Source organism: Microtus oregoni, unplaced genomic scaffold, assembly GCF_018167655.1.
Source record: "Microtus oregoni isolate MIOR12 unplaced genomic scaffold, Mior012 000008F_ref0000371, whole genome shotgun sequence".
Taxonomy (NCBI): domain Eukaryota; kingdom Metazoa; phylum Chordata; class Mammalia; order Rodentia; family Cricetidae; genus Microtus; species Microtus oregoni.
Genome location: NW_024543067.1, coordinates 55,001,853 through 55,013,425, shown reverse-complemented (window position 1 = coordinate 55,013,425; position 11,573 = coordinate 55,001,853). Strand labels below are relative to the sequence as shown.

The window sequence follows — 11,573 nt, the reverse complement described above, 5'->3', positions numbered from 1 at the left end:
TGGATCCAGCAATACCACTCTTCGGATAAGGTTAAAATTAATAATAAAGTATATATCTTTATGACATATTAAGGTAATTATATAGAGAGCAAAAGTATACTAAGGCAGAAATAATTTATATATGGACATTATGTACATGGAAAAGATTAATAAAGTGATTCTGACATCTTTACCCTCTCTCTACACACACACATATATGCATACATATATGCACACACATATAGATATCTATGTGTGCGTGTGTGTGTTATTTGGGATGTTATTACTTTGTGCAGCCATGCCTCTACAACAACTAGCTCTGTTTGCAGGTTGGCCATGAACTCACAGAAATTTTCCTGCTTCTGCTTCCCTAGTGCTGGTATTAAAGACTTAAGCTACCACTACCTGATTCAAGCAATTGTTTTTACTACTTCAGGATCCGAATGAAGAACTTGGCAGCAGGAAACCACTGCACAGTGAATGAATTCTTGTTGGCTGGGCTCTCAGAAGAACAAGAACTTCAGATGCCTCTCTTCCTCTTCTTCTCTGGAATCTATGTGGTCACTGTAGCAGGGAATGTGGGCATGATCACACTGATTGTGTTCAGTCCCAACCTGCACAATCCCATGTACTATTTCCTCAGCAGTCTGTCCTTCATTGACTTCTGTCAGTCCACAGTTGTCACCCCTAAAATGCTGGTGGGCTTTTTGACAGAGAAGAACCTCATCTCCTTCCCTGGATGCATGACTCAGCTCTATTTCTTTATCATTTTTGGTATTGCAGAGTGTCACACACTAGGTGTAATGGCATACGATCGCTATGTGGCCATCTGTAACCCCTTGCTTTACAATGTAACCATGTCTTATCAGATTAGCAGTGCCCTGATTACAGGAGTGTATATTTTTAGTATGTTCAATGCCTCAATTCTCATAGGCTTCATGATCAGGATTCAGTTCTGCAAATTAGATGTGATCAACCACTATTTCTGTGATCTTCTTCCCTTCTTGGAGCTTGCATGCTCTAATACCTATATTAATGAGTTGTTGATTTTAGTTTTTGGTACATTTAACATTTGTGTCCCAATTCTCACCATTATTACTTCCTATATCTCCATTATTGTCAGTATCCTCAGAATTAAATCCACAGAAGGTAGGTCCAAAGCCTTCAGCACCTGCAGCTCCCACATCTCTGCTGTTGCTGTCTTCTTTGGTTCTGCTGCATTCATGTACTTACAGCCATCATCAGTCAGCTCCATGGACCAAGGGAAAGTGTCATCCGTGTTTTATACTACTGTTGTGCCCATGCTGAATCCATTGATCTACAGCCTGAGGAATAAGGATGTCAGTGTTGCATTGAAGAAAATACTTCTAAGAAAAAATTAATGTTTCATAAGTAATGTGAGGATAATTTATTAGAATAAAGATTTTTCACAAATGCATAGTTTGATTTGATATGATTGTTTTATTCTACTTGTAAGAATTATTACTCATGCTGGGCGGTGGTGGCACACGACTTTAATCCCAGCACTCGGCACTTGGGAGGCAGAGGCATGCGGATCTCTGTGAGTTCGAGGCCAACCTGGTCTACATGAGCTAGTGCCAGGACAGGCTCCAAAGCTACAGAGAAACCCTGTCTCGAAAACAAAAAAAAAAAAAAAAAAAAAAAAAAAAAAAAGAAAAAGAAAAAAAAAGAATTATTACTCATTTGTTAGGGTACTTTGGTAATTTTTATGAATATAAATTTCAGTTGAATTTTCTATGCACATCGTATCTGTCTTGTTTCATAGAATAAAAAATTTCAACCAATAGTTAGGATGACATCAATTCATATGCCTGTAATGTTCAGTCCATCATGCTGTATACATTTTTTGTTTTGATAAATATTACTTTAAAAAATTAAACTTCATCTTCAGTTTCAACAATTCTTATACTTTTATTTATTTTTAATTTGTTTATGAAAATTTCATATGTAAGTGCTATAATTACATCACTTTCCACATCTCCCTCTCAACACTCCTGTGTTCCCCCTGCTCTCTCTTAAATTAGGAGCATCCTTTACTTAAGTTCATACATAATAGGGGGTTAATTCAAAGGAGGACTGATTCTGTTTTTAGTGATTACTAATTGTCTATAGCTCTTTATCTAGGGTTAAAGTCTGCTGCGATTTTTTTACCTTCTACATTGGTGTGTCAACTGATATCAATTTTGGCTCTTGTTTGGCAAACTATATTATTTATATTATATCTCTGCTTCTCTCTATGCTCTTCTCCCCTTCTTTTCTTTCCCATCCATAAGCCACTAAATAAATATCCAACCTCACTCTGCATGGTTTGCCTATACTTCTGTCTTTGTTCTCTTGCTGACTACATGGCTCTCTGCCCAGGGCCATGTGCTTGGGAGACCTACTGCATGTTCTCATGGCCTTCTGCCTCCTGCAACTTCGGGGATGTGGTCAAGGGACCCGGTGCCTCCTGCAACCACTTGGGAACCACTCAAAGACCTGCAGTATTTTGCTTAATCCATAACAGTCTCGTTGTTAAGAATTTCATGGTCAGATGACAATGGTTCCTTCAAACAACTCGGATATGAGGTTTTGGTATGTGGAAATTGACTTACTTCCTAAGAACCTGGAATCAGTTCACTAGGAGCTGATTTCCTGCTTCATTCCAAAGCGAAAATTTTTCTTGGAGTGAACCATATTTTCCCACAGATCCACACCAAACAGAATACTGACACACCACTCTCACCAGTGGACAGGTCATCTAGAACAAAACTAAATAGAGAAATAATGGAGTTACCAGATGTTTTTTAATCAAATGGACCTACCAGATATTTCACCAAACAAAGGAATATACCTTCTGAGCACTGTTGGATTCTGGAATCGCATAAAGAGTGGGAAACAGACCCCCAAAGCAACCTTATTCAAAAACACAGTGAGTGGGAGATGGGAGGGGCTCTTCTAACCAGTTAAGGGTACAGAGAATTATTTGACTCTGTAACCCCAAGAAAGAACTACTAGCTCCATTTTATTGCAAAGGTTAAACACAAGGCAGAGAGTACATATAGGGAATTTTAAGTCCTCATTGCCTTGGGAGTGTCTTCCTTGAACTGGAATTAGGATTTATGATATCTAAGGAATGTTGACCTGAGCTGAACTAGAGGATTTATAGCAGTCAGTCATCTTGGTTCCTGGAGACTTGAGCTAATGTGGGAGCTCACAGAAGTGAGATAGGTTCCACCATGATGAAAGGTCAGAGAGTTCACACATTTTTTTTTAATTGAGAAAAGGAAAAAAAAAGTTTCCCCGTTCCTCCAAGCCTCCCATTTCCCTCCCCCTCCTCCCACCCTTCTCCCCCTCCCCCCACTCCTCTTCCCCTCCCGCTCCAGTCCAAAGAGCAGTCAGGGTTCCCTGCCCTATGGAAAGTCCAAGGTCCTCCCCTCTCTGTCCATGTCTAGGAAGGTGAACATCCAAACTGGCTAGGCTCCCACAAAGCCAGAACATGAAGTAGGATCAAAACCCCATGCCATTGTCCTTGGCTTCTCAGCAGCCCTCATTGTTCGCCATGTTCAGAGAGTTCGGTTTTATCCCATGCTTTTTCAGTCTTAGTCCAGCTGGCCTTGGTGAGCTCCCAATAGATTAACCCCACTGTCTCAGTGGGTGGGTGCACCCCTCGTGGTCCTGGCTTCCTTGCTCATGTTCTCCTTCCTTCTGCTCCTCATTGGAACCTTGGGAGCTCAGTCCAGTGCTCCAATGTGGGTCTCTGTCTCTATCTCCATCCATCACCAGATACTGACGAATATCTTGCATATCACCAGAGAGTTCACACTTTTACTGCTTATTCAAGGTTATATGACAGGAGGTTTGACCTAAGGTGAAACTACTGATACGATTTTTTTGACCTATGGTGTGGTTACTTGATGTTTTGGGTATTAAGAAAGTAATTAATTTGTTTATTCTTTATATCTTGGTAAAGCAGTCTTTTGTCTTCCCCCTCCTTTTTGGATTGGGGTTTATAAAGGCTATGAGAAATAAATGTCAGGCGAATTTCAGTATTTACTGTCGTTCTTATCTCTTCTCTATTTCTTTCTTAATTTTAACCCATCCCCTCCCCAGGAGTGGGTGAATATTTCAGGCCAGACCTGACAATGGTGCCTCAGATGTGGGCCTGGGTATGGGATAATAACTTGATGGACACGAGAGATGAAGAAAACACTGCAGGTGTAAAATGAAAAGTGAGAGCTCAGATAAACAGTAAATGTGGAAGTACACTGAGAATATTGGAAATACGATTAAAACATATTTGTAGATGTAGAGAGGAAAAATTATAGTCAACTGACTTTACAATTGCTTAGACATATATTAAAGACCAGAGAAGCTTGCATAGAGCATCAACAGGTACAGAAATTTTTACTTTGTAAATATTTTAGATTTTCTGCTCCCCCCCCCCCATTGGTGGTGCAGCTGCCTCCATTTTTGAGATGCTCCTGGGCTTGGAGAAATAAAAGCAGCAAGGCCCTGACTTTTCTGGAGCTCAGAGAAAGGAGGTGAGGAAAATGAAAATTGCATGGATCCACTTGCTTAAACTTCTAAAAAGCCAAGCCTTTGCTACAGCTAAATTTGCCATCTGTCCCTGATCTGCAGAGGGACCACTGAGCATGCAGTGCATCCTGTTCAGATCCAGTGGGCAACTGCTAACCATGGCCTCTCAGTTCTGGTCCCTTTGGGATGGCTATACTGCATTTTGGTAGAGAATCTAGTGTGGTCAATGTTCCTCATACTAAACAGCAGGTTGATTGGTTATTTCACAATAATGATTCTTGGGAAATTATGTTTGCTCAATTTTTAGGTCAAATTAATAATCTTTTTCTGACTGGTAGATTGTTTCAATTTGCACAAGTGCATTTCTTTAGTCATGTTGCAGTATTGAGTAAATTAAGCTATGTGCATGTGGCAGTCAATACATATTCAGTTTTTAAATTGCTGCTTGAACAAACTGGAGAAGCCACTAAGTATGTGATAACTCATTGCTTGGAAATTCCTAAAAATACTAAAATGTATAATGGATCTGGATATATTAGTAAAGCATTTCAGCAATTTTTTCCCCCAATGGAATATTGAGCATAAAACAAGCATTCCTTATAATCCTCAAGGACAGGGAATTGTGAAGCATGCCCACACTTCCTTGAAAACTCAAGTTCAAAAATTAAATAAGGAGGAGTTACACCCCCAGTCACATTAAATAATATTTCAAAAAGCTATACTTGTGAATTTTAAAAGAAATTGGAAAATAGAAAAGAAATGGACAATTTTGTTGATAGATACATCTTACCAGAGTTAAGTGAAGATCAGACAAACAACTTAAATAGACCTGTAAACCCTAAGGAAATAGAAGCAGTTATTAACATTCTCCCATCACCCCCAATGCCCCCCAAAATCCCTGAAGGTTTTTTGATGAACCAAAATTATCTCAGGGTCTGTACCTCGAGGCCTGTAGGACAGAAAGAAAACCTGGCTTGAGTTTGAAGGAAAGTCTCAAAGCTACCGAATGGGGATGAGACAGCAAAATCTAGGTAGACACCACTCTGGGTTGGCTGTCTGTCATTGGCTGGAGGTACCGCCTCATCACATGATTTTACTTACCCTATATAAGCTGACACTCAAAGTAATAAACTGAGTTCCTGCTTTGACCTGACTCCCTGTTGCTTCTGATTGTCTTGCATTGGGGGACTGGGGATCTGATTGTCCTGTGTGGTGGGGCTGTAGAACAGGAAGATAGCACACTCACCTTTCCTTGAAGAATAAGGCTAAGGATGCCTGGCAACTGGTGCCAGAACATGGGGCTTGGCTAGTCCCAGGGCCATGCAGTTGGTCAAGTTTAGTGGGACCCCACAATGGGTAACCCAACTTCAAACAAAAATGACCTAACACATAAGGCCCTGAAATGTATGCTACTCTGCCAAGGCCTGTAATTGTCAGTCCACAATGCAATCCAAGCATGGGAGGATATAACTACCCTGGCCCTCTGGTACCCACCAGGAATCTTTTCTCAGGGGACATGTGGAACTGGGTGGAGACTCTGGCCAGAGAAAAGGAAAAACACCTTGATATGCCCCCACCATTGGGATTCTATCCAACCATTAAGGCCCTTAAGGCGTATGTTCACCCCATTGCTCTGAACAGTAGAAAAAGGGGACAGACGAAGGGGAAGATCAAAAATGGGCAAAATTTACTGAAGAGCAGTCCCAGGAGTAAGGAATAAGGCAGGTAAGGAAAAGGTCATAATCTAGGAGAGGTCTAAAGAATTAAAAAAATAACCAACAGGCTCTAGGGGTTAGGGTGAAGGAGACAGGCAAGAAGCAGGAAAAGGTCAAAGATTGGGAGTGGTCTGAAGAATCCAAAAGTAGCCAGTTAACAAAAAGAACAGGAGAAAAGGGGACAGAAGAGGGGGAAGATCAAAAATAGGCACAATTTACTGAAGAGCAGTCCCAGGAGTAACAAATAAGGCAGGCAGTGGCAAAGACAAAAAGGAAAATAGGTATTGCCTGTGACAAGGAGCAGCAACTTCCTTATTCCCCCAACACCCTGGAAAAAATAAAATGGGAGAGGGGAATGGGACAAATAAGGGGGTTCCATCCCTGCCAGGAGGAAACTCCTTTGGGAATAACTGCAAAGTTGGGACTCTCAGACAGAGGAAAGTGGGGCAAAGCTTTTGGGGGATTCAATTCCTACTTACACCTAGGCCTATAGGGATAAGGTTTATGGACCCCAAGCTTTCCTGGTCAATTTTGTCCCTGGTCCTAATTGCCCCCTAGCCTGCTGTCCTTGGCAAGCTAAGGACCTGAAAGAATTGAAGAAGTCAGTGGCCAAGGATGGTCCCAACTCCTTTTGGGCCATGACCCTCCTCCAGGAGGTAACCTACTATCCTTGTGACCCCAAGGACTGGTATGATCTAACTAAGGCTACCCTGGGGGGATCCCAATATGTCAAATGGATGGCTTTCTTTAAGGAAGCCTGTGACACTAAGGCAGAGTTCAATAGAGTGGCCAACCCCCCAATTTCTATCACTTATCTGATGCTAACTGGTACCTGGTAAGGTTTTTTCATTGGGGTCCAACAAGCCACTATTGCAGCTCCATATCGGGATCAAGTTAGACAAGCAGCAGGCCAGGAGACTGGGCTAAGCTAGAGGAGAGACCCACTGAATCACCTAGAGCTGGCACGTTGGAAAAACTAGGGGAGCCATTTCCAAACTTTATTGTCCTTGAGCAGACCATCTTTAAGGGGAAATCACCCCCAAATGGGCATAGAGACCAATTTACTAAGTTCCTAGTCTGGGAAGGGATGAACCAAGATACTAGGATAGCTTTTGCTGGCCTTAGGGAAGGGTCCATGAGTCAATGGGTTGTAGCATCCAAGAATGTCAGGACCCAGTCCCATACCAACCAGAGTCTTGTGGCAGCCCTTCGGGCCCAGACCCAAACTCTAGCCTCTTCTATTACTCAAGCCCTGGTGGGTGGACAGCAAAAGAAAACACCTGAGAAATGTTTCTTATGTGGTCAGCTGGGGCATTTTAAGAGGGATTGTCCACAAAAGGGCAATAAGACCCAGGTGTGGAAGGGACCCCCTCTGTCTCTCTGCCCTCACAGACACAAGGGTACCATTGGGGCTCAGAATGCAACTCCAAATTTGTTATAAGTGGGAAATCCATTCACAAATCAACCTTTAAACTAGATGGGACCGCCTTCTATCCTCCTTAACCAAAGAATAGAAAGATGCACCTCAGTTAACTGGTCCATTCCAATGATAAAGGGGTTACAACCCAATATGAATACGATTTTTGGGGACAAAGGCAACAATGCCTGGTAGATATGGGAACTGACAGGACCATCTTCAGAAAGGAAGAGGTCCTAACAGCTGGGATCTCATAACAAGGCCACCTGCCATGGGGGTTAGGAGAAGGTCTATATCTCAATAAATGGCCAGTCCCATAACTTGGGTGGGACCGGATGGAGACAAAGGAAAGTTCAGGCCTCTGATCCTCTCAGGGTTGTCTGCAAACCTCCTGGAACATAATTTTTTAGGAAAAATGGATGCTGTTATTACCACTAAATACCTAGACTTTTATGATGATAAAATTGAGCAAGGTGTCATCAGGCAGTCCCCCAACACCTGAATTCACTCCCTAAAGAAGAAGCCAAGCTAATGTCCTCGATGAACCACAAAGAACCCTGTGTTTATGGTACGTAAGCCTATTGGGATCTGGAGAATGTTACAAGACTAAGAGCAATCAATGCCTGTTTAAAGCTAGTAGAAGCCCCTTTAAGGGGTTTACCTTGGGTCCCAGTAATGCCCTCCCCAGATTTATGTCACTGTTATAGATCTAAAGGATTTCTTTTTCTCAATTCCTCTTCATGAGGGGGATTGTGAAAAGTTCACATTTTCCATTCGTACAGTTAATTCCTCTCGACCTGACAAAAAATATAATAGGCTATTCTCCCACAGGAGATAGCAAATAGTCTGGCCTTTTGTCAACAATATTTGTATACTATCCTCTCTTCTTATTTTGATGAAGATAATACCCTTCTTTATGTTTATATGGATGATGTAATCATTGGTCATTTGGAGGAATCAGAGCTAGCTCCCTGGGTAACCACTATTGTTAATATCCTCCAATTAGATGGCTTTAAAATATCCCCAAACAAAATACAAAATATATCCCCATTTCATATATTGGTTTCTCAATTAGCACTCACTCATACTAAAATGAATGGACCCCAATTAATCCTGCCTGAGCCCCTCACTTTATCAGGGTTACAAAAGATACTGGGGTGAATAACCAGGGTAAATGGCTCTTATGAAATACTAGATAAAGCTGATATTTGTAGAGGGAAATGCCCAAGATGGGGGAGATGTCAGGACTGACTATCCCCCTTTGGCAGATGTGGAACACAGCTTGTGACTCATAAACCAGACACCTTCTTAGCCTCACTTTTGATGTGGCTAACAGGTCTATATTTTCATGGAGGGTGCCCAAATCATGGGTATTTTTGGATCTGCTAAGAGACAGGCCTTACCCCTAGCCTGTCTGGCCCACTGATTATTTAGCATAATGATACTTGCCTGCTTGCATTAAATTTCCCTCATGTGCTTTACCACACACAAGAATTATTCTTGGCCTGAAGTCATAGGAGAAAGTCCCTAAAAGCCCTGGGCATTACCACACTGATGGGACTAGGGGTGGCCAGGACTGCCCTGGGCACCTCATCCATGGTGATTTTATAACAAGAAATGGGAATAATTCACTAACAATTGGCTGTGACATTAGAAAAGACAGAGACTGCATTATGTTATTTACAAAAGTTTTTGGGTTCCTTACCAAGGTGAACCTTACAAAATAGGAGAGGCTTGGACTTGCTGTTTACGGAACAGGAAGAAATTTGCAGGGCATATGGAGAAGAATGTTGCTTCTAATCGGCCATTCCAGGATAGTTACAAGAACCCTAGACAAGTGAAAAAAAAAACCAAAAACATTGATTCATTTACGTCTAAAATCCCTATGAGACCTGGTTTAATTGTTCGTCATGGTTTACCATCCCTTCCCTAATTGGGCTGATGGATATTTGTTTCTTGATCTGTCCTTTTGCCCCATGCATTCTTCAAAGGCTGAAACAAGCATTCTGAAAACAGATACAACAGGTACAACTCATGTCCCTTTGAGTGTATTATGAAAGGCTCGATACATCTCACTCTATGGATGAACTCTCAAATTGAGGGTTTCCAGGCTGAAACTCTAGATGGGGTGGCCTGTCCTGTACTCTGTCCCCGGGGGACTATTCTGGCTTTGTGAGCAGGGTAGGGGGTGAGATATAAACAACGAAAGGGGAGATGTTGGGTCAAATTATCTCAGGGCCTGAACCTCGAGGCCTGTAGGACAGAAAAACCTGGCTAGAGTTTGAAGGATAGTCTCAATGCTACCAAGTGGGGATGAGACAGCAAAATCTAGGAAGACTCCCCTGCAGCCACAGGGAGGGCTTGGTTGCCTGTCATTCACTGGAGGTACTCCCTCATCACATAATGTCACTTAACCTACGTAACTGCTGCTCATAGCAATAAACTGAGTTCCTGCTTTGACTTGACTACTTATCGTGTCTGATTGTCCTGATTTGTGGGGCTGTGGAATGGGCAAATAGCACATCCACCTTTCCCTGGGGAATAAGGATAAGGAGACCTGGCAGTTTTATTGCAGAATTCTACCAGATTTTGAAAGAAGAGTTAATGTCAATACATATCAAATTATTAAATAAATAGCAAAAACACTGTCAAATTCATTTTATGAGTTCACAGTCACTATGAAACACAAACCACCCAAACATTCAAAGTAAGACAATTATAGACCATTTTCCTCATGTACTTGATGCAAAACTACTCCATAAAATATTCATAAACCAAATCCAAGAATATATTTAAAAAGATAATCTACCATGGTCACTTGGGCTTCATCTCAGAGATGCAGGGATGATTCAACAATCAAAACTCTGTCAATTTAATTCCCCATATAAACAAACTAATATTTTAAGATCTGATCATTTAATTTGAAAAGTCTTTGATGTAATCCGGTGTCCCTTCATGACAAAAGTCTTGGAGAAATTAGGGATTCAAGGGACATATCTAAACAATACTGTAATTAGAGTCAATTAAATGAAGAAAACTCAAAGCAGTTCCACTAAAATCGGGAATAGGACAAGGCAGGCTAATTTGCTGATATATATATATATATATATATATATATATATATATATATATATTCAAATATATATTCAAGATTGTACTAAAATATCTAGCCAGAGCAATAAAACAACTAATGTAGACAAAGGATATACAAATTGGAAATGAAGAAGTCAAAGTATTATTATTTGCAGATAAAATGTTAGTATATATGTAAGCAATTCTAAAATTTCTACCGGAGAACTCCTACAGCTGATAAACAACTTTAGCATAGTGATTGGATACAAGATTCACTCACAACAAAACAGTAGCCCTTATATATAAAAATAATAAATAGGCTGAGAAAGGAATAAGTGAAACAACACCTTTCTCAAAAGCCATAAATAATATAAAATATCTTGGGGGTAACTCTATCTAATCAAGTGAAAGACATATAAAATTAATATGTGTATCACCATGTGACTGTGTTTCGCCAAATGGCTGTGGCTTACCAGGTAAAGTTCCATCTGGCGTCTGTCTCCAACGGGGCTATATGGCTTCTCTGACTCTGCCTTCTTAGTCCCTGCATTCAGTTTAGTTTACCCCACCTAGCTCTATTCTTCCCTGAGCACAACCAAAGCATCTTCTTCATTAACCGATGATATTCACAGCATACAGAGAGGAATCCCACATCACTGGCAAAATAAGGAATTATAGAGATACTAATCAACAACTCCAACTTAACCCAGCTATGTATGCTCAAGAGAATGCTGCTGCTTGAAAAGCACTGCAGGCAACTGAGACTTGTCAAAGAAAAGGTAGGGTTCAGATGGACAATCCCAGAACTTTGTCTGGAGATTGGTGCAAGCTACCGGTAGTTTGATGGGGGA

The 11,573-nt window shown here is 41.1% G+C and overlaps 1 protein-coding gene across 1 annotated transcript; it reads left to right on the top strand.

The window, feature by feature from the left end:
- Positions 1 to 422: 422 nt before the first annotated feature.
- Positions 423 to 1,361, top strand: LOC121451691 (olfactory receptor 1537-like). Its single transcript, XM_041657400.1, has one exon. It carries the CDS (start codon positions 423 to 425, stop codon positions 1,359 to 1,361), a length of 939 nt encoding a protein of 312 aa, XP_041513334.1.
- Positions 1,362 to 11,573: the final 10,212 nt, after the last annotated feature.

Bases quoted from the DNA above. Each gene is read 5' to 3' on its own strand.
- LOC121451691 (XM_041657400.1), top strand. From the start codon at position 423: ATGAAGAACTTGGCAGCAGGAAACCACTGCACAGTGAATGAATTCTTG.